At 41.5% G+C, this 23,978-nt stretch overlaps 1 protein-coding gene across 1 annotated transcript in view; it reads right to left on the minus strand.

Moving 5' to 3' along the window:
* LOC115111818 (NMDA receptor synaptonuclear signaling and neuronal migration factor-like) overlaps window positions 1-2,540 on the minus strand; it is a 39,705-nt gene extending 37,165 nt beyond the window's left edge. Inside the window, exon 1 of the mRNA XM_029638280.2 lies at window positions 2,171-2,540. Coding sequence (XP_029494140.1) covers window positions 2,171-2,241 — 71 coding nt within the window. The 5' untranslated portion in view covers window positions 2,242-2,540. The remainder of the gene's footprint in view (window positions 1-2,170) is intronic.
* Window positions 2,541-23,978: the final 21,438 nt, after the last annotated feature.

Genomic DNA, 23,978 nt, shown 5'->3' on the forward strand with positions numbered 1-23,978 from the left:
TTGCCTGCCAAAAGAATCATCAAATAACCCTTTCTTCCAAACACGGTTCTTAGGATGTAAAATGTTCTAGGTAGAACCCTTTGCCTTACGAAGAACCATTGTCTTCCAAAATGGGTTCTTCAGATCAAAATGGTTATTGGTAGAAGCCTATCCCTGCGCAAATAACCCTTTTGTAACCCTTTTTTCTAGGATTGTAAATAACTTATCATGTTAAATACCATAACCCCACCTTGGCTACTGGGCATTAAGAAGCTAGATAGTACAAAGGGTACTGCTTGAGTTACAACACAATAGCCTACAGTAGATAAATGGGTGATTTTGCAATTATGGGCATATGTAACATGTTTTTTTTTTTAAATGCATTAACAGAAATCATTTTCTCATTTTGTCAGGAACCATAAACTGGTAATGCCTGTGACCATTTTATTTGACAATACATGGACTTCACTCCATTTTTCTCTGTTTCCCTCTACACATGTCATTACCGTTGTATTATAAAACATTCAGTTTTAGTTTAAAACTGATTGAAAAACATAATGGCTTTTTGGATTATTTGGTTAATCTGACTATAGGTTTTTGGTACCACCACATTTATAAATAATTAATACCTTAATCCATAAATATGGGCCTTTGCTGGCTGTGCTTGTATACCTGCACGGAGGCTAGCATCAACAACGTCATTTCTTGTTCAAATTATATCATTTTTATATTAGTTATATTGGGAACATATTTCTACTTGATGTAGACAGATGTGTGATAGTTAATGTTTACATGTATTTTTTCTTAGGAAAGATGTGTACATTAAGTTGGTAATGACTGTGTGGCAGTAATACAATGCATTAGTTGTGTACAGTAAGCAAGTGGAAATCGATATCTAAAATATCATCGATTGCTACAAAGACAGTCAAATATAATTTACTAAGCACTAATGAGCATTTTATACTAAAGGTATACAAATAGTACCTTGTAATTGTAATAATCTGTTCATTGTCATTACCGACACATTTTGTGGCGGTAGTGACAGTGTTGGTAATGACAATTTGCAACATTTATGGATTTACCTGCCAGACCGTGAGGTTTAGTTGGTTAATGTGATCAGCTATAAATTCCAACCACAACAAAATGAAGTGTTTTCTTTCAAATAGAGGATCATCGAAACGAGTTAGAGCCTTTTGCTGTAAAGACTATTCTCAGATCTTGACATATTCGAAGTTGCTTTTCTTGAAGATGGAGACATAATAGAATACACTCTCCATGGCATATCCTTGTTCTCCACGGTCAGTTCCCAGTTCATGTGTGACTTATGATAAAAGCACTATAATGTATCGTTTTGTTCAAAGTAATGGTAATGACATAAAATTGTGGGACAACTGTATTTTGTAGAAAAATATATATTTAGGACTTAGGACACATAACAAATCTATATAGCTTTCAGTTATTTGACTCCTTTTCTAACCAGGTGCATTAAATATTTACAAATCATTTTCATGTTGAAATACATAGCAGAAGATCTAAAGTCAGGGTGTGGGACGAAACAGTGGAACACAGGAATAAAATACTTTTGAAAATGACTCAAAAAGCATATTTGAAAAATTAACAAAACGTTTAAGCTTATTTTAGTGTCAACTTTGATGTGTAAAAGAAAACACTTTTTTTCTTAACATAGTTGCAAAATCGCCCTAATAAGGAGTATTGCCGACAAAATAAATGTCTTACTAACTGTCTTACTAACTGGTTTTACTAACTGTTATTGCTCAACGCATATTTGTTACAAATTCCCATGGCTGTTCAATGACTTGAAAAAAATACATTATCATTGTAGCTAGCCCAATAAAAATAAAATACATCCGAGGAATATAAATTCTGGTCTGATATGATAGTAGATTTATCCATGTAATGAAATAAATAATTGCAAATACTTTTGCAAAGCAGATATTTGATCACACAACCCCACAACAGTAAACAGTGAAACACATTTGATAGGCTATCATTGATATATCATTGTTTATAAAGGTTTTAGCTCGTTTGGACTTATTGCTTGAACAATAAAGCAGAGTCGCTATTCACCAACACCGCTATTCCAATCAGCGCCGCAACATGCACCTGGTTACACCCTGCATCTGATCACTATACCTGCCAGCTACGGAGGAGCCCCCGGCCAGGCACTCACCTAACTTTTGCGGTCACAGAAGATATTGCATCGTTCCTTAAAGTCTTCCTTTTGGACACTGCAGTTCCCATGCTGAAGTGGAAACGACACGAGCAAAAAGCCAGATCATTACACTGATGGGCGATCAGATATGAAGGAAATAAAAGCTCGTTGAAAACACGGAGGTAAAGCGGAACCACTCTTAAATGGGAAAACTCCCCCTTTACCCTGAGTTGTAAAAAAAAATGAACCAGTTTTGTAATTTCATAGCCTACTCAATTACGTTCAATCTAGAAAATATCTTGGTAACTATGGAAAGCTTGTAGTGTGTGACTGTGAGCGCAGGAACAGCGCTGGTGATTCAGAGAGCAGAACGTGCCCGGCTCGTAGCGCGCGGTTGCTTGCGTGCCCCTCGTGTTGTACTCCTTTATTATACACCCACTAGTGGTGAAAAGGTTTCCATTAGTTAATACAACGACAAAGTCAAAATTGGCTATATCGTAAAAATTCCCCCCAAAATGTTTAGCTTTTTCCTCTTAATTTAAGATGTGTGTTAAGGATAATGTTAGCAGTGTGGTTAGGGTTAACGTTAGGTTTAAAATCAGATTTTAAGAAGAGAAATTGTAGAAATGGGCGGGGTTTATGACTTTGTGGTTATGGTAACTAGTGACGACCACGCTTCAGTTGAATCAGTTAGTTCCTTAACATACAGTATTTTGAGGACTGCCTTGTAAGAAGCAATATTTGTTGCACCCGTGAGGCAGAATGCCATACCAATTGAACTCCTATGGTGTTATAGTGCCCCATCAATTTAACATGTATAGGGGACAGATTGGATTGGCAGCAAGTCTTGAACCTTAAATGGTTGAGCATTTTTCTATGTCCTTTTGGTCTGTTTTGCCCTGTAGTCGCTGCTAGTTTGGTTGCCTTTGTTAGGCCATTAGAAGTGCAAGTGATATAAAACAACACATATTCATTAATATGCTGTAATGTGTAACATATACCTAGAAGCCAAACTGCTTGCACCAATCCATTGTAATTACAGCATACTACTCTGAAATACAAACCCTGCAATGAATTTCATTCATCTATTCATTCCGGTTACAGTAGTATTTACTTTTTTATAGTATAATACAGTCAATTCTCTGGTATTGTACTGTGTGTCATTAAACAGTACTTGCTTTGATACCATATTTGCATTACAGTAGGTGTACTGTAATATGACATACAGATTTTTACTTGCCTCTGAGCTGCCTGTAAGCTACTGTCAAATTCACGATAACCTCTTTACAGTGCACCATTAAACTGTGGGTAGGCTACTAGCAAAATTATTATTTGTAAAGATGAAGTAAGTCAGCCCTTGTCTCAAAGCAAAGCCTGAATCACCCATCTTGGTTACCTTGTCATCGTCATCAACACAGTATATACAGAGGTGACATCATTGACCAAGCATACCATCCATCTGACCAAATTCTGCATTTCGCTACACTCGCATTAACATCTGCTAACCATGTGTATGTGACAAATAAAAATGGATTTGATTTTGACAGATGTGGTTTAGTGCTGTGGACAACACCCCAAGCGCCAACAACTATTTCAGCACCATTGACAACTCCCACTCCTCTCGCCACAACAACAGCTTTTTCAGCACCACGGACAGTGTCTATGACAGAAATGCAGACTGTGACAACTGCAGTGCAATCCATTTACAATATTTCACCCCAAACAATACAAAGTAGAGATTCTCAAGCATAATAATCCAGAACTTTTGTCATTGTCTGCATCCGAAATGGCATCTTAGGGGTCTTGGTCTAAAGTAGTCCACTATAAATGGGCCCTGGTCAGTGTAGGGAATATAGGGTATAGGGTGCATTTGGCACGCACCCCAGAACCTTTGTTAGGAAGGATGCTCAGATTATTCGACAGCATTAGCAGCAGGAGTACAGCTGACGGACTCAGACAGGACCTGACTGCTATGGGGAATCTTTCACACCAGATAACATTATTGCCTCTTTTGACACTTTCTATCCCAAATGGCACCATATTCCCTATATAGTGCACTACTTTTGAACTAGGGCACTATATAGGGAATAGGGTGCCATTTAGGGCACAGCCCTTATTCTAACACAGCTGATGCACAAGGACGTCATCGTAGGTAGGTCATAGAGGTGGTGGGTGAAAAGAGTTGGAGAGAAAGAGATAGGAGGACCTGGATGAAGGGTTATAATTGGTTTGCTATGGACAAATATGAAGACATTTTTGGAGAAAAAGATAAGAGTGTTCTTCAATGTGCCTTCGGTGTATTCTATGAGACAATGGCATTGGTACATTGCTTTACACATACACATACAGTATACAGCATTGTAAGCATGGAGCAGACTATTCTCCACCACCATCTGAGCAACATAAAAAATATATATGTGTGTGATTCCCAAATGGCACCCTGTTCCCTATATGGTGTACTGCTTCTGACCAGGGCCCACAGTAGTGCACTAGGGGATAGGGTGACATTTGGGAGGCAGTCTTTATCTTTGGATCTACAGGACTGACTGGCTGCTACTGAGTACATCAGAGACTTCCCACCTGCTTCATTATCTCAGACAGAGACCAATGGATGTGGGGAGGGGTAGAAGAAGCAGGGGACGTGTGGTTTAGGTACACACTCTGAAGGAAGTTGACGCTGAAGTTTTTCCAATGTTTTTTGACAGTTCCATGTGGAGATGCTAGAGCACTAGTGGGTTCTCATCAGACTTGCAGCCAAAATATGAATAATTAAGACAATGGCCTGTGGGTGTGTCTGTGAGTGCAATGGGCAGATAATGGGAAAGTTTCCGACCCCAAAATTAGCCAGGGATGGAATTGGCTTTGGGGGAGAGGTTTAGGTCTTTTTTTGTTCTGTTTTTTAGGGTTTTATAAATTATCAAAATGGTTGCTAGACCATCAGAGAGAAGAGTACCCCTTTATTGCTTTAGTGAAAGGTGCCTTGGTTTGTTTGCCCAGACCTACAGGCAGTGACATCACCAGACCCTGGCTTTCAGGGCTTTAGCCCCGAATGATTTTAGCTCAGCCTCGAGTCTTTTGCGCTGATGGGATGGTGTAAAACAAACTAGGCTACACTGCATTACACACTACAATGAAGACTCCAATCATGAGCCCCGGCCTGCCCTGTGTACAGTGGCACTTTAGGAGGCGGAATCAAAGTCGTTTTCCAGTTTGTTTGTATGCCTATTTGCATGTGACTATTCCTCTTTTGTTTGTTGATATTTGTTAATAAAAATAATAAAAATAATACTTTTTTTTTTTTAAGTTGTTTTCCAAAATCATGTTTTATTCCTCCAATGAAATTATATTTCACCGCACGCAGGCGACTGTTCCTTTTCTGAGGGAGAGAGCACAAAGTTGAGAAGGAGAACCGGAGGTAAATATTGTTAGATTGCTACTACTATAGTTAATTTAGATGAAAAAACAATGTGTTTTGTTAGCCCATTTGTTAGCCGATTAACATGTTGACTCAAAAGCTGCACTGACATATAACGTTAAGCTAGCTAGCTAACTAGGGACTACCCAGAAAATGTTATGAACACTGAATCCATCTGCTGGAGCTCTGTTCACCACCTGAAAAGCATCACTAACTAATCAATTACTGTCTAATCAATTACTGTCCAAATATGAGAGTTGAATCAGGCTTAAGATTGAGTGAACTGCTATTATTTTAAGGAACAGAAATGGTCCCAGATGTTTACTTTAGCTCAAATCAGGTAAACGTATTATTTGTTGTTCATATTGCTTCTGTGTGTGTGTGTGTGTGTGTGTGTGTGTTTTACTCCATATTGCTACGGCACTGATATTATTCTGTCTCTGTAATAATATAGGGGATAGTGTAAAGCAGAACTTCATGTAGCAAGGAAGAGAGGCGAGTGAGAGAGTGGAGCACACAGGACAGAGAGAGGAGAACACATAAGAACCATAGGAAGAGAGAGGGGAGGCCCACACAAGACAGACAGAGGAGCGTTCAGGAGAACAGAAGAAGAGAACACAGACGAGAGAGAACGCAGACGACAAGGACCAAAGCAGCAAGGGCCAGATGATTTGGGTGTTAAGCAAACAGGTCCAAGTCAAGTTCAACTTGCCCACTATCTGCAGCAGCCATTTGGATTGCAGAAAAGAGCTTTCCAATAAAGCTGTTCCAAATGTTTAATTGGCTGGAATATTCTGTTAGCACAAATGCTGCGTTTTGCTTTGCATGTCGCCAATTTGGGAAAGGAAAGAGATTGTTTGATAACCACCAGATGCCAAAATTGGAAGAGCACTCTGGACACTTTCCATGAACATGAGGGCAAATCCTCACACACAAAAAAAGTGCTTTCATGGCAATACTACACTGCCTGTACTACACATGGAAACATAGCAGAACAGTTACAAGTCGCAAATTCCAACGGAAAAAAAACAGAAAGAAGAGAATATCTTAGAAGACTAGTAGCAATAGCAATTCTCCTCTGTAGACAAACCATCCTATTCTGTGGTAATAACGAAGCAGAAACAAGTAGCAATCGAGGTCATTTCCTTGAGGTTATGAAATTCTTCAAAGTATTCAACCCTTTTCTTCAGTCGTAAAATCCATCATCCCACAGGCCCGACCTCTCGCCAACTTCACACAATGAAATGGTTGGGTACGGCTCACAACAAAATAACAGTAACAATTGTCAAGAAAATGAAGGAATCTAAAAATGCTTGCAGTAATGGCAGATGAAGCCAGGGTCAAACACATTGAACAGTTGACGGTCTGTGTTAGGTATGTGACTCCAGAGGGTGTTCAAGCGTTTTTTGTTGTTGTTGGCATTAACACGCTAAGTGGTTTTGATGCAAAGGCAATAACCTTTTGAGCTACTCTTAACATCAAATGATATTCAAGACCTAAAATGTGTGGCAAAACCTTATGATGGTGCTTCGGTGACGAGTGGGGCAGTTGTTTTCTCACAGAAACATCCGGAAGCAATTTATGTCCACTGTTACGCTCATTAATTACATTTGGTATTGTGCCACACCTGCAAAGCCATTTCCAGAAGCTAATGAATTCTTTGACATGTTTGAGGGAATGTACTCTTTCTTTAGTGGAAGTCTTGTTAACCATCAGAAATTCAAAAAAGTACAGAAGCAACTGGGTTTCTAACGGTTTTCTAACACCCGCTGGGCATGCCAGTTGTAGTCTGTCGATACAGTGTTGGAGAACCTTCCTGCTCTACTTCAGTGCCTGGCCACTGTTAATAGTGCCCTAGCTGTGGGCCAATTGGCAAAACTGTCAAAGTTCTCAACTCTCTATCTCCTTCTGATGTTCAAAAGCCTTCTGGCCACCACTGAGGGTCTCCACAAGTTCCTCCAAAGGGAAACATTTGACTTAGCCTATGCAGTCGACTACACGGAAGCTGTGTGCGATGCTTTGAAAAGCAAGCATAGAGATGAGACGGACACAGAGTTGTACGAGAGAACAAAGTCCTTCTGTGAAATCAATGAAATCCCAGATCCAGCTCATGCAGGAGGGAAAAGCAAACAGAAACGTATGGACGGTTTTGTTATTGTGTCTGCATGTGGGGGCACGTTCTGAGGTCAGCAACAGTACTAGTGAACACAAACTATAATTCCCTTGCCTAACTAGAATATTTGCTGAGCTAGATCAGATTTTCAACTCCTAGATTTTCAACTGTTGGAGCTGACCTGCTAAGAGGCATCCAAACCTGGACGGTTTTGTTATTGAGTCTGCAGTCCTAAACTTCTTGTCAGAAGAAGACCTGCAGGAAGTTGCAAACATGTATCATATTCCTCGTATTTGTTTTTGTGTCATTAAATAGGTATAAATATTGTGCTGTAGCCAATAGACCTTGGAATCTGTGATTTATTACCACAAATACTTTTTTTTTTTTTTATTATGTTTTTGGTGCACGAGCTCCAGGTCATCTATAAATCTATGCTAGGTAAAGCTCCGCCTTATCTCAGTTCACTGGTCACGATAACAACACCCACCCGTAGCACACGTTCCAGCAGGTATATCTCACTGATAATCCCCAAAGCCAACACCTCATTTGGCCGCCTTTCCTTCCAGTTCTCTGCTGCAATGAATTGCAAAAATCGCTGAAGTTGGAGACTTTAATTTCCCTCACCAACTTTAAACATCAACTATCTGAGCAGCTAACCGATAGCTGCAGCTGTACAAAAATCAAATCAAAATTTTATTTGTCACATACACATGGTTAGCAGATGTTAATGCGAGTGTAGCGAAATGCTTGTGCTTCTAGTTCCGACAATGCAGTGATAACCAACAAGTAATCTAACTAACAATTCTAAAACTACTGTCTTATACACAGTGTAAGGGGATAAAGAATATGTACATAAGGATATATGAGTGAGTGATGGTACAGAGCAGCATACAGTAGATGGTATCGAGTACAGTATATACATATGAGATGAGTATGTAGACAAAGTAAACAAAGTGGCATAGTTAAAGTGGCTAGTGATACATGTATTACATAAGGATGCAGTCGATGATGTAGAGTACAGTATATACGTATGCATATGAGATGAATAATGTAGGGTAAGTAACATTATATAAGGTAGCATTGTTTAAAGTGGCTAGTGATATATTTACATCATTTCCCATCAATTCCCATTATTAAAGTGGCTGGAGTTGGGTCAGTGTCAATGACAGTGTGTTGGCAGCAGCCACTCAATGGTGGCTGTTTAACAGTCTGATAGCCTTGAGATAGAAGCTGTTTTTCAGTCTCTCAGTCCCAGCTTTGATGCACCTGTACTGACCTCGCCTTCTGGATGATAGCGGGGTGAACAGGCAGTGGTTCGGGTGGTTGATGTCCTTGATGATCTTTATGGCCTTCCTGTAACATCGGGTGGTGTAGGTGTCCTGGAGGGCAGGTAGTTTGCCCCGGTGATGCGTTGTGCAGACCTCACTACCCTCTGGAGAGCCTTACGGTTGAGGGCGGAGCAGTTGCCGTACCAGGCGGTGATACAGCCCGCCAGGATGCTCTCGATTGTGCATCTGTAGAAGTTCGTGAGTGCTTTTGGTGACAAGCCGAATTTCTTCAGCCTCCTGAGGTTGAAGAGGCGCTGCTGCGCCTTCTTCACGACGCTGTCAGTGTGAGTGGACCAATTCAGTTTGTCTGTGATGTGTATGCCGAGGAACTTAAAACTTGCTACCCTCTCCACTACTGTTCCATCGATGTGGATAGGGGGTGTTCCCTCTGCTGTTTCCTGAAGTCCACAATCATCTCCTTAGTTTTGTTGACGTTGAGTGTGAGGTTATTTTCCTGACACCACACTCCGAGGGCCCTCACCTCCTCCCTGTAGGCTGTCTCGTCGTTGTTGGTAATCAAGCCTACCACTGTTGTGTCGTCCGCAAACTTGATGATTGAGTTGGAGGCGTGCGTGGCCACGCAGTCGTGGGTGAACAGGGAGTACAGGAGAGGGCTCAGAACGCACCCTTGTGGGGCCCCGTGTTGAGGATCAGCGGGGAGGAGATGTTGTTGCCTACCCTCACCACCTGGGGGCGGCCCGTCAGGAAGTCCAGTACCCAGTTGCACAGGGCGGGGTCGAGACCCAGGGTCTCGAGCTTGATGACGAGCTTGGAGGGTACTATGGTGTTGAATGCCGAGCTGTAGTCGATGAACAGCATTCTCACATAGGTATTCCTCTTGTCCAGGTGGGTTAGGGCAGTGTGCAGTGTGGTTGAGATTGCATCGTCTGTGGACCTATTTGGGCGGTAAGCAAATTGGAGTGGGTCTAGGGTGTCAGGTAGGGTGGAGGTGATATGGTCCTTGACTAGTCTCTCAAAGCACTTCATGATGACGGAAGAGAGTGCTACGGGGCGGTAGTCGTTTAGCTCAGTTACCTTAGCTTTCTTGGGAACAGGAACAATGGTGGCCCTCTTGAAGCATGTGGGAACAGCAGACTGGTATAGGGATTGATTGAATATTGAATACATAGTCCATCTGTAAATAGCACACCCAATATATCTATCTCATCCCCATACTGTTTTTATTTATTTACTTTTCTGCTCTTTTGCACACCAGTATCTCTACTTGCACATCATCATCTGCTCATTTATCACTCCAGTGTTAATCTGCTCAATTGTAATTATTTGCTCCTAAGGCCTATTATTGCCTACCTCATGCCTTTTGCACACACTGTATATATTTTCTTTTTTCTACTGTGTCATTGATTTGTTTATTGTGTTATTGGCTTGTTTATTGTTTACTCCATGTGTAACTCTGTGTTGTTGTCTGTGTCACAATGCTTTGCTTTATCTTGGCCAGGTCGCAGTTGCAAATGAGAATCTCAACTAGCCTACCTGGTTAAATAAAGGTGAAATCTTTTTTTTTTTAAGAAAACGAGTTTGTACATATTATCTGCAAAAGCTGTGTCTGTGTCCTACTACTCTACAGTTATAATACAAGCCTACTGCTGATGTGAGTTTATGCAGTTCCACAATATTCCAAAGGATAGCAGCCTCAAATCCCAATCCTGCTATGTTGCACATAACCAGAACATTATTTCATGTAAAACATTAATTTGTGGTCTAGGGTTCCACCCTTTGAATTATTTTGGAACTGCACAGTGCGCACAGCATTACAAACTCACATTAGTAATGTGACCAACATCAACATGAGGCTTTTTCATTGCCAATCAAATGTTATACATGGTTTCTGAAAACATTGCAACTAAACTAAAAAATGCTTTTTCCATCTAGTTATGCACTTGTAGTTTGTACTTGCTAATAGATGTATATAAATATTATCGTAACAGTAGCTACGCAATTACCTAACACCATATTCCATGGGCTAACTGAGCACAATTCACTGAATTAATATGTTGTGTTGATTATTTGTTGTCAGGAGAGCACAGCACATGGAAGAAAGCAGTGTGATATGCAACATTACGTTTTGTTTCTGCTACATTTTCACTGCTAGCATGCGAGGCCAAGAGTGCAGGCCTCCTCATTGTCAAAGTGCAGGTATCAGTAATTCCTTCCCACAGAATACAATACCGTACTATATTTTTGGAGCGCCAAAAACCCTTTTTTGACCACATGTGAGTGCATGATATTTTTGTTTCTTGTTCATTAATATATTGTGAGACGTGCCTTGTGAGAGGTTATATTTGTTGCACCCGTTAGTGGGAATACTGTACCAATCTAACTGGTATATGGTAGTTAGTAAGAATACTTTACCAACTTAACTGGTATGTGGTACTAGTGCCCCATCAATAAAACATGTATAGGGGACAGATTGGAGTGGCAGCAAGTCTGAGCATTTTGACATGTTCTTTTGATCTATTTTGGCCTGTAGTCGCTGCCAGTTTGGAAGCAGTTGTTAACCCCCTAGAGTCGATAGCCGTGCCCCCGCGTAAATCAAATCAGCATTAGAAAAAATGAATCTGTCTGTTTACGCTAGATATATCTGTTTTTTGCTTGGGCTGCATCTCAATCCACTGCACCCACCAATGGGGGCCTTTCGCATCAGCGGTGGAAGGTGGACGAGCTACAGCGGTGTTTGTCAGACCATGAGACATCCCAAAAATCTGTCTTCTCGCGAAAACGTCTGTAGCGTGCAAGCGTTTGTGGTGTCTCCGTTTTGCTCTACGACCCCTACAAGTGTCACGGGACTCGTCTGAAGTCGGTAACGTCGATCTGTCAACTTCTGTCTGTAGAGTCCAAAACACTTTTGGCTACACACTAATATGGAAAGGTGAGACTCTCACAAACACCTACATACCCCACAAGCCTCACAAGACTCATCTGAAGGTAACACAGTACCAGTTTTTTTTTAAATATGGACGTATACACTGAGTATACCAAACATTAAAGTGCCTGTTCAAAGGCACTTAAATCTTTTGTCTTGCCCATTCACCGTCTGAATGGCACACATACATAATCCATGTCTCAGTTGTCTCAAGACTTAAAAATCCTTTGTTAACCCCTGAAATCATTAAGGGATCATATCTTTCAACGGGATTCACCTGGTCAGTGTATGTCATGGGAATATCAGATGTTCTTAATGTTTTGTACGCTCAGTGTACAGTGAAAATAATAGTGATATCTTTCCCACAGAAAACATGTAAATCAGGCAAAAACTTGTCGGCGTAGACCATTTACAGTTTCCAATCTCTCCAAAAGAATGTGGTGATCAATGGTGTTGAAAGCGGCACCAAGGTGAAGGAGCACGAGGAAAGAAGCAGAGTCTTGGTCTGATGCCATTAAAAGATACAGGGGGTAAAAATTGTGTCTCCATTGATCCGAGGTCCTGGGTTTGAGGTTTGCTTTCTAATGATCATGATCTTTTCGTCGAAGATGTACATTAATTCATCACTGCTGAAGTGAAGGCCATCCTCACTTGGGGAATTTTACTTTTTAGGAATAGTTTGTGTCGTGCCCTCTTCACGACTGTCTTAGTGTACTTGGACCATGTTAGTTTGTTGGTGATGTGGCCGCTAAGAAACTTGAAGCTCTCAACGTGCTCCACTATAGCACTGTTGATGAGAATGGGGGCGTGCTCGGCCCTCCTTTTCCTGTAGTCCACAATCATCTCCTTTATCTTGATCACGTTGAGGGAGAGGTTGTTGTCCTTGCACCACACGGTCAGATCTCTGACCTCCTCCCTATAGGCTGTGTCATAGTTGTCTGTGATCAGGCCTACCACTGTTGAGTCATCAGTGAACTTAATGATGGTATTGGATTGGTGCCTGGCCGTGCAGTCATGAGTGAACAGGGAGTACAGGACGGGACTGAGCACGCACCCCTGAGGGGCCCCCGTGTTGAGGACCACCTGGGGGTGGCCTGTCAGGAAGCCTAGGATCCAGTTGCAGAGGGAGGTGTTTAGTGCCAGGGTCCTTACCTTAGTGATGAGATTTGAGGGCACTATGCTGTTGAACGCTGAGCTGTAGTCAATGAATAGCATTCTCACATAGGTGTTCCTTTTGTCCAGGTGGGAACGGGCAGTGTGGAGTGCAGTAGATATTGCATCATCTGTGGATCTGTTGGAGTGGTATGCAAATTGGAGTGGGTCTAGGGTTTCTGGGATAATGGTGTTGATGTGAGCCATGACCAGCCTTTCTAAGCATTTCATGTCTACAGGCGTGAGTGCTATGGGTCGGTAGTCATTTAGGCAGGCTACCTTAGTGTTCTTGGGTACAGGGACTATGGTGGTCTGCTTGAAACATGTTGGTATCGTCTATGTTACGAATTTGAAAAACATATGATATGTAACAAATTCCAATTTGTTGTGGCTAACGTTAGCTAGGTAGCTAGGTGAAGATTAGATGCTCAATCCAATCGCAGTATTTACGCAGTAGCTCCTTCTCCAATGGTCAAATGAACTCACAGATTGGTCTTGGGTAGTGTATAAAAACCTACAACTACTACCAGGGCGACCCATCTGACAGGTATGAATTCACAGAATTAGAAGTGTGTGGGCATGGGATGAACATAGCGGATGAAGATGAAGATTGTAAATAAAGGATTTGAAAGGGATATCTGTCCCATGTGGGATAAGAACTCATAACCATTGATGTATTAAACTGTTTTAGCAACTAGTTGATTTGACCACCATTTTCATCTATTTCTTTTTACAATCCTTTTTCCTTTAGTGTTGGGGATTGGAATGTCTACCTCAGAACTGTAACATGCAATAAATGGACTTTGGGACATTATATTTCATCAGCCAAAATGGTGGTAACAATGATAGCTGGAATATGAAAATGAAGGTCGATTTTGTGATGTCATTAAAAGTTAAATAAGGACGTTATAATGGAAACATTATAACTTGAAGAGTTTCATAATGTGTGTATGATATTGACCTCCTGTGCGTTCTGTAGAAAATATCCAGATCAAAGAGAATATTTTTGTGGTGGAAGAGGCTGATTTTAGTTGTCTAACAAGATCATAGTATATTGTGAGACTTTACCTCATAAATAGCTAAGCCCCAGGGAACCCAGAAAGAGTGTCATAAAGACGGAAATGCCCCTTTCTACCCTAGGGTAGAAAACATGTGAGTTAAGAATTTACATATCAGACTAGAGGACCACACACTGCAGCCAGGGTCCACGATTAGTCACAATCCCAAAACAAGGTTGAGGAAGACAAAGGAGACAAAGGAACCTCTTAACAATCAATGCTACGGTTGTCTAGGAAGGTGAATTCAAGCAGGAGCACCTGGTTATTCTTTTCAAGTCACCAGTTGTCTACACAGCCCTCCTACCCACGCTGGGAGCATCACACACACTCTCACAGAACGAGTGCAAGGGAACAGACAACTAAGAGAAGGGACATTGTGACATCTTGTGGACAATCAGAGACTTACACCTGAAAACAAAAGACCAGACCATCAGAGATACCCAACGGAGACCTTCAACACGTAAATAATCAATAACACATAATAACAATTCTGACCCATAAGAGCGGCAGTTCGGGGCAAGGTGTTAGGGCTAAACTAAGCGTAGTTTACAAATGGGTCCAAGTGTTGCTTTTCTCTCTTGCTTTCCTCTCTCGCCCTCTTTCTTTAAATCACCATCTTGTGGAACAAGTATCATATTGTGTTGGTCCGCTAGGGACCTGTTGCCATTGTATTATGGCATTGTACAATGGCACTGTTTAAAGTGACTAGTGATACATTTATTACATCCAATTTTTAATGATTAAGTGGCTAGAGATTTGAGTCTATGTCGGCAGCAGCCACTCAATGTTAGCAATGGCTGTTTAACAGTCTGATGGCCTTGAGATAAAAGCTGTTTTTCAGTCTCTCGGTCCCAGCTTTGATGCAGCTGTACTGACCTCGCCTTCTAGATGATAGTGGGGTGAACAAACAGTGGCTCGGGTGGTTGTTGTCCTTGATGATATTTTTGGCCTTCCTGTGACATCGGGTGGGCAGGAGGGCAGGTAGTTTGCCCCCGGTGATGCGTTGTGCAGACCTCACTACCCTCCGGAGAGCTTTACAGTTGTGGGCGGAGCAGTTGCCGTACCAGGCGGTGTTATAGCCCGACAGGATGCTCTCGATTGTGCATCTGTAAAATTTTGTGTGTGTTTTTGGTGACAAGCCAAAAGCGCTGTTGAGCCTTATTCACCACAATGTCTGTGTGGATGGACCATTTCAATTTGTCCGTGATGTGTACGCCGAGGAACTTTCCACCTTCTCCACTACTGTTCTGTCGATGTGGATAGTGGGGTGCTCCCTCTGCTGTTTCCTGAAGTCCACAAACCGCATTGACATGATTGGTTGACGGTAAGTGGGGGCGGTACATCCTGTATAAACACAAACTCACTTCCTTGACAACAGCTTTGCACTGCTCCTCGAAGCGCAAGATGTATGAATGTCCTGACTTCTGCTGAGGCCATTCTTGCTCTGACTTCTGCTGAGGCCATATCACCGTAAATGCTGCATAGCCAATGCAGAAGTCGGATTGACTATGCGCCCAAATGCACAATGCATCTCTCTCTCCAGAATGCACTCTCTCCCGCCAATTTGTGCACATTGTTTAATAACTTCATTGTGTGAATTGTTTGCGTTTGATTGTTAGTGTATATCAATTCCCCATATATCACCAGTAGAACATTTACCATGAATTCCTAGAATTTCTAATCTACAATGTTTGTTACTTTGGTTAAGGTAAAATAAAATTATGCATTCAATATTGTTCCAATCTTCCTGTTCTCATTGTTGGAGTTGACACATTGTTTGCAGAGTGCATAGTGGCGATTTTAGCACGTAAATCTTGGTGGGGCAATTTTATTGGGGATGCATGCCAGTAAAACCTCTAACACAACACAACACTAAACAATACATGAATAGAACTATAACAGTGAAAAACGTGCCCACAAACTGTTAGGGCCAACATAAAGTTATCCCAATAGCAGAGTCGCAACAGCAGTCCCAACATCTTACCACTGCTACACCTGGCTGTCAGCAGAGTCTTGTCTGGCAGTGAAACAGTTCATTCAGCCTCATTTACTGCCTTTAAAAAAACACAGCTGATATGGCTGACTTGCTTAAACAAATGGGGTTTCTACTGACAATTGAGATGTACAAACTACGGTATAAGGGGACGTCGAGCGGAAACGAGGCAATCCATGATTTCGATTAAGACATTAATAAGCGAGATAAGACGGACGGAGTCAATATAACTATTTTTTCAGCACTTTTGAAATGTACAGCGAAAGAATTCAGAACATTCCTTTCTTACCGTGTTCTCCCTGTACACCAAGTCAGAACCGTAGGATAAAGAAAGAGGGCATATAAAAGCAGACAATGAAAGCTCTTACAATATTCGATGATTACATTTCTCTAAAACAGGTTATAGACTACATGTGCACCACCAAGTCAGAAGAGTAGGCGAAATGAAGAGGGGAAAATATACCAAATTATTAGGGTGAGACACATGGGCTACTAACAGCTTACTACACAACATATACTTAGTATTACTTTCTTAGCTGCAGTATACATATCTCCCTGGCATATTACATCATTTTTTTCAGCAACATACAAAACATTTTTGGACTCACCTTGTTGTGCTGTGCCCACTTGAACAGGAAGGTGGTGCCGCCGCGCTCCTTCGTGGCATCAAACTTTTTCATCAAAGTCTGGCATTCTCTGGATTTATGCTGCTTCCAAGACAACTGGCAACTCAGAAAGAAGAAGGTTGAATCATGATGACGTCAGTGATCTTCAGATTGTAGCTCTAGAAAGAGGCCCGAGTTCCCTACTTACAATTCCTAGATAGATGACCATTCAAAGTGTATTTTCCCAGTCCGAGCTGTTTTTTTCCTAGTTGTCTTGAAATAAAATTTCCCAGTTCGGAGTTGTTGTTTTGAGCGTGGCAGGAATCATGCTGGATTGACAGCATGGCCAATGTTGAATGTTTATTACATTTACATTACATTTAAGTCATTTAGCAGACGCTCTTATCCAGAGCGACTTACAAATTGGTGCTTTCACCTTATGACATCCAGTGGAACAGCCACTTTACAATAGTGCATCTAGGTCTTTTAAGGGGGGTGAGAAGGATTACTTTATCCTATCCTAGGTATTCCTTAAAGAGGTGGGGTTTCAGGTGTCTCCGGAAGGTGGTGATTGACTCCGCTGTCCTGGCGTCGTGAGGGAGTTTGTTCCACCATTGGGGGCCAGAGCAGCGAACAGTTTTGACTGGGCTGAGCGGGAACTGTACTTCCTCAGTGGTAGGGAGGCGAGCAGGCCAGAGGTGGATGAACGCAGTGCCCTTGTTTGGGTGTAGGGCCTGATCAGAGCCTGGAGGTACTGAGGTGCCGTTCCCCTCACAGCTCCGTAGGCAAGCACCATGGTCTTGTAGCGGATGCGAGCTTCAACTGGAAGCCAGTGGAGAGAGCGGAGGAGCGGGGTGACGTGAGAGAACTTGGGAAGGTTGAACACCAGACGGGCTGCGGCGTTCTGGATGAGTTGTAGGGGTTTAATGGCACAGGCAGGGAGCCCAGCCAACAGCGAGTTGCAGTAATCCAGACGGGAGATGACAAGTGCCTGGATTAGGACCTGCGCCGCTTCCTGTGTGAGGCAGGGTCGTACTCTGCGGATGTTGTAGAGCATGAACCTACAGGAACGGGCCACCGCCTTGATGTTAGTTGAGAACGACAGGGTGTTGTCCAGGATCACGCCAAGGTTCTTAGCGCTCTGGGAGGAGGACACGATGGAGTTGTCAACCGTGATGGCGAGATCATGGAACGGGCAGTCCTTCCCCGGGAGGAAGAGCAGCTCCGTCTTGCCGAGGTTCAGCTTGAGGTGGTGATCCGTCATCCACACTGATATGTCTGCCAGACATGCAGAGATGCGATTCGCCACCTGGTCATCAAACCGAGAATTGGGACCACACACCCACTCCACTGAATAGCAGGCTAGTGATTGCTTTGCAATGCTTGCAGTTAGTCACTGATTCCTTCAAAACCACTCATTGTTGAATTTGCGATTTCCAACTTGTTGTGTAATATTCATGTCCATTGGCTGATGAGCATCGATACATTTTATCTATAATTTCTCTTCCTTATTTCTCTTCATATAACAAGGATTAAAAAGGATTTGGCAGTAGATTGTCGACTTGATTCACGATGACTGCTAGCTAAGATTTTTAAAATATGATGATCAGTTCAATCATGCTACTGTAGATATAATGTGATTTGACATTGTTTTATCTGTGGCCAATGACCTTGAACCTTCTTGGATGGGCACTTCTAATGTAGCTCTAAGGGGCTTGAATTTTTTTGCTCTACCCTTAGGTTTGGCAATGACGTAGTGTCCCCATGAGTGACAGAACACTGAGCCAATCACGGCACAACTAGAGAACATTACCAACCCCTACGCTCCGTACTTTCCACTGGTTGCCCCACCACTACAGAGAGAAATTAGCTAGGTTGAAACACCAGCATTTTGGAGCTGCCTTATTCAAGAAAGCAAAAAAGAGACCATGTTTGTATGGAGGCCTTATTGACTCAATTATATATATACAGTTTACATATGCTTAGTTTGGAGTCATAACAACCTATTTTTCAACCACTCCACAAATTTCTTGTTAACAAACTATAGTTTTGGAAAGTCGGTTCGGACATCTACTTGTGCATGACACAAGTCATTTTTCCAACAATTGTTTATAGACAGATTATTTCACTTATAATTCACTGTATCACAATTCCAGTGGGTCAGAATTTTACATACACTAAGTTGACTGTGCCTTTAAACAGCTTGGAAAATTCCAGAAAATTATGTCATGGCTTTAAAAGCTTCTGATAGGATAATTGACATCATTTGATTCAATTGGAGGTCTACCTGTGATTGTATTTCAAGGCCGTCCTTCAAACTCAGTGCCTCTTTGCTTGACATCATGGGAAAATCAAAAGATATCAGCCAAGACCAAAAAATAAGAATTGTAGACCTCCACAAGTCTGGTTCATCCTTGGGAGCAATTTACCAAATGCCTGAATGTACCACGTTCATCTGTACAAACAATAGTACGGAAGTATAAACACCATGGGACCACGCAGCCGTCATACCGCTCAGGAATGAGACGCTTTCTGTCTCCTAGAGATGAACGTATTTTGGTGTGAAACGTGCAAATAAATCCCAGAGCAACAGCAAAGGCCCTTGTGAAGATGCTGGAGGAAACAGGTACAAAAGTATCTATATCCACAGTAAAACAAGTCCTATATCGACACAAGCTGAAAGGCCGCTCAGCAAGGAAGAAGCCACTGATCCACAACCGCCATAAAAAAGTCAGAATACGGCTTGCAACTGCAAACGGGAAAAAGATTGGACTTTTTGGAGAAATGTCCTCTGGTCTGATGAAACAAAAACAGAACTGTTTGGCCATAATGACCATCGTTATGTTAGGAGGAAAAAGGGGGAGGCTTGCAAGCCGAATAATACCATCCCAACCGTGAAGCACGGGGGTGGCAGCATCATGTTGTGGGGGTGCTTTGCTGCAGGAGGGACTGGTGCACTTCACAAAATAGATGGCATCATGAGATAGGAAAATCATGGGGATATATTGAAGCAATATCTCAAGAAATCAGTCAGGAAGTTAAAGCTTAGTCGCAAGTGGTTCTTCCAAATGGACAATGACTTCCAAAGTTGTGGCAAACGGCTTAAGGACAACAAAGTCAAGGAATTGGAGTGGCCATCACAAAGCCCTGACCTCAAGAAAATAGAACATTTGTGGGCAGAACTGAAAAAGTGTGTGTGAGCAAGGAGGCTTACAAACCTGACTCAGTTACACCAGCTCTGTCAGGAGGAATGGGTCAAAATTCACCCAACTTATTGTGGGAAGCTTGTGGAAGGGTACGTGGAAGGCTACCCAAAAAGTTCGACCCAAGTTAAACAATGTAAAGGCAATGCTACCAAATACCAATTGAGTAAACTTCTGACCCACTGGGAATGTGATGAAAGAAATAACAGCTGAAATAAATCATTCTCTATACTATTATTCTGACATTCCACATTCTTAAAATAAAGTGGTGATCCTAACTGACCTAAAACAGGGAAGTTTTACTAGGATTAATTGTCAGGAATTGTGAAAAACTGAGTTTAAATGTATTTGGCTAAGGTGTATGTAAAATTCCGACTTTAACTGTATATATATTTGACATTGTTTGCAAACTGATATGTGACACGTATTAATGGCAAAATAACATGCAAAACAGGCAGCCACCCCCCCAAAAATGTTTTATTAAGGGTCGCCACTGAGAGTGCACAACCTGTGCTACACTTGTGATAAACAAGTTTTGGCTTATTTATTGACGAGTTCTGTCAATTTAGTCATTGTCTTTTGTTTGGAGAGCTCCTGTCGATGTTGAGTAAGGACACACACGCATAGAAATTAGGCCTATAGACTACCTGGCCAGCGTGGAAATGTAGGAATATAAATGTGCCCATTTCGGTATCTGATAATATTTCTGATTGGCTTAACGCACCACCACTAATGACCTGTGGAGCTTCTCAAATAAGTGTTTTCTTCACCTCAAACAGCAAGCAAACAAAGTCTGTTTTTACATCCATTGAGAATTACAATAGTTCCTCAAGGTATTTGAAACATCTTTCCAGCTTTCCTTTTCGATAACCATTCAACATGAGGAGGGAAAAATGTAAAGCTCTGATCCAGTGGAAACGTCATAAAGTGGCTTCTTATCAGTGCTTGACTTGGACTGAAATAAATTCCCATACTTAGTTTGGTTGCTGGTACTGTTTATATGGTGCAGGAGCTCCACAATACTTTTGAGCTAATATTCTATAAGAGATACAGGGGCTCAAGCAGTAGAACATTTGAGTTGCTGCTACTCAGCTCCAGTGAGCTCCTGCCTAAGTCAAGCACTGCTTCTTATCCCTTGTGCAAATAGTCTACAGCTGTGTCTGTCCCGAGCACACTAGCCCAGGAAACTGTGTGCCCAGAATATTTTATACAATGTTGGAAACTCGCTAGTGCAAACTGTGGGCCGAACACAAGTTAATAGTTGATTCAATGTTTCAAGTTTGTTGCAGACAGGCCATGTGAAACCAATGTCATTCATATGATATGTATTTTTAATCAGGATAAAGCTGTCCCAACAAAAAAGCTTTATGGCTTTAAGTTGGCTTTTTTACATAGTTGACAATAGAAGTTACTTTTTAAGTTTGAATCATTTTAATTTAGATTTGGATAAAATGTTGATTAACCACATGACAATGATTTTGAGATATGAAGATATTAGTTAAAGGAAACTGTTTCATGAAAATGTGCAAATGAAAACTACAACTGGCATGCAGATCGGTAGAAATGGTAAGTTAAATTGGCATTCCAGATGAGAAGGTTTGCCGACTCCTCGTGCAGTCTATTATCGGCAACTTCAGGGGAGTAATGGCAGAATCTGCGAAAGCCAGCACAAGCTAGAGGAGAATAGTTGGGTCAGGTTAATTTTTTTTTCTTCTGCTTCTCTCGAGGCATCAAACTGTAAGTTTAAAACATCAGACAAGCTCAATGCACACAGTTGATTACACATTTAAACATTTCAAGCAATCGATTGGTCAAAAGAACAGACAACTTTCGGTCCACCAATATTTTTTTAGTCGGGACAGCCCTGGTTTACACTGAAAGCGTTTTTCTATCCCAAAAATGTATTCTCCCTCACAAAAACATCTATCTTCAACATCATCATATGAAGACGCTCCAGCGACTCCGTTTGAAAAGAGGAAAAGTTTTCAATAACTCATGGTTATAATTTCATTGGATATCAGTCTAATTCTACAGATGGATATTAGCTAATGGAACCCGAGACTGATGTGTTTTGTCAAACATGGGCCAGAATGGGAACAAGATGGAACCTGTTGACATTTACTGCAAGTGCTTGTTTGTTCATGCATTGATTTGGTGAAAAGGCCAAGCAATTAGATCAGTGGTCACCTTTTATGAGTCAAGATCACTTTCTGAATCAAAATGCAAGCCGAGATCTACTGCTCAGACTTCCTTTTTTAAACATGACTTAAAAAATGTAAGCCTATGCAACATTAACCTATTAAAATGAGCAATGAGGTTTGTAGTAAACTACCTGCCCAATACATTATCACTGCATGTTGGCTATGCTTGAATTGCCCTGCCAATGTTGTTCTTCGCAGACTATTCTGAAATTATATATTTAAAAAATGTTTAGGTATACGATCACACTTGTAATAGATAATTTGTTGTATTACTTTTGAGTGAGCATAATCATTGTTTTGTTTTATTTTACTGGACTGATGGCCTGCATCTGATGGTCTGTTTGAGGGGAGGGAGAGAGCAGAGGCTGCCTCACTGCTTTCCTTCCATTGAAAATGAATGTGAAACAGTGTTTGCGGGCCACTGATTGAGCAGAGCCCTATCTTATGAAAACCCAAATCTCACATTTTAGAAGCTAAAATCACATTTCATCCCATCACGAATAATTTAATATTCAAACATTTAAATTGAACAACAATTCCATGTGAATCCGATAACTCTGATGTGTAAACTTTCCACTGTAGAGTTTATGTCATCTGATCATTGATGAGAATGTCTCAGATGACAACCGAACTGACATCATATTCATTAAGTACCACCGCATATGTTTCATTGTTCAGATTACCAGAATATAGTTCATTTCCCCCCACCTTCTGATGTTCCCAGAATCTCTATGTTAACCAAGGGTTTTTCAAATGTAACCTCAGTAGGGTAGAGAGAGGAAAAGGGGGGGAAGAGGTATTTATGACTGTCATAAACCTACCCCCCCAGGCCAACGTCATGACAACAGGGTGACACAGCTCTATTGTGTGCAAGTAAAAAGAGCTCTACAGTACTATTAGACCTATGATGTGAATTATATGGTGGATGTATTGTTTCTATGTGTTAATGTTTAGGTGTATGCATTTTAATAAACTTCTGTTTTCTAAACCTTGCCCGTGAGACAAAAAAAAAGTGGGAAGGAAATTGTGTTGGGGAGAGAGTTGAGTTATTGACTAGACTGGTGAGGTCGGGCTGCCTGAAATTTGACATAGAGGATGTCTTAAAAAAGACAATCTAACGATAAGTCTTTGTACTTTATTTGAAAGAGTTGTTCATTTGTTAGGCTACTGGCTAAAGGTGCGACACAATATTGACTATTGAATTACCTTTGATCTAGTTCAGTCTCACTTTAACATATTTAATAATGACCTCTTACCTAGCTTGATGACTGTGGGCATTTTTGCTAACTTTTTGTTGTTCTAAATATAGATGGCTAGAAGGGCCATGGGTCATATTAGATTGTGTTGGAATGCAGGAAATGAGCTTCATATAAACCAAAAGTATTATGCGGGTGGACCCCAGAAAATGTATGGCTCAGACACTCTTCTGCTTGGCAGAAGGCCTATCTAATTAGCCATTCCAGTAATCCCATTAACTGCCTACACATGATCTGCAGCCTACTCACTGTCTAACCCCCCAACGCAACACAGCCAATGCTGCCAAACATCACCGGATGATACTGATAATATTCCCTCTCCTATCTACCTCCTCCTCCTCCATCCCTTCACCTCTTCCTCCATCCCTCTTCTCCTCCAGCCCTGCTCTCCTCTTTCATCCCTCCTCCACTTCCTTTCCTCCACCAGCTCACCATCCAATATAACCTCATGTGATCATTAAACAGCAAATTTACTATCTCAACAGGAGTGTCATCTCATTGGAGGCAGCTGAATGTTTGTATTGTCAGTTTGCCCTCTGATGCCATATTTAAATGGCTTCTCATTACATTGCCGCTGGTGAATTATTGGTATCTTGCTATATAGTTTGAGCAAGGTCA

The sequence above is a fragment of the Oncorhynchus nerka genome, linkage group LG27 (genome assembly GCF_034236695.1).
Source record: "Oncorhynchus nerka isolate Pitt River linkage group LG27, Oner_Uvic_2.0, whole genome shotgun sequence".
Classification (NCBI taxonomy): Eukaryota; Metazoa; Chordata; class Actinopteri; order Salmoniformes; family Salmonidae; genus Oncorhynchus; species Oncorhynchus nerka.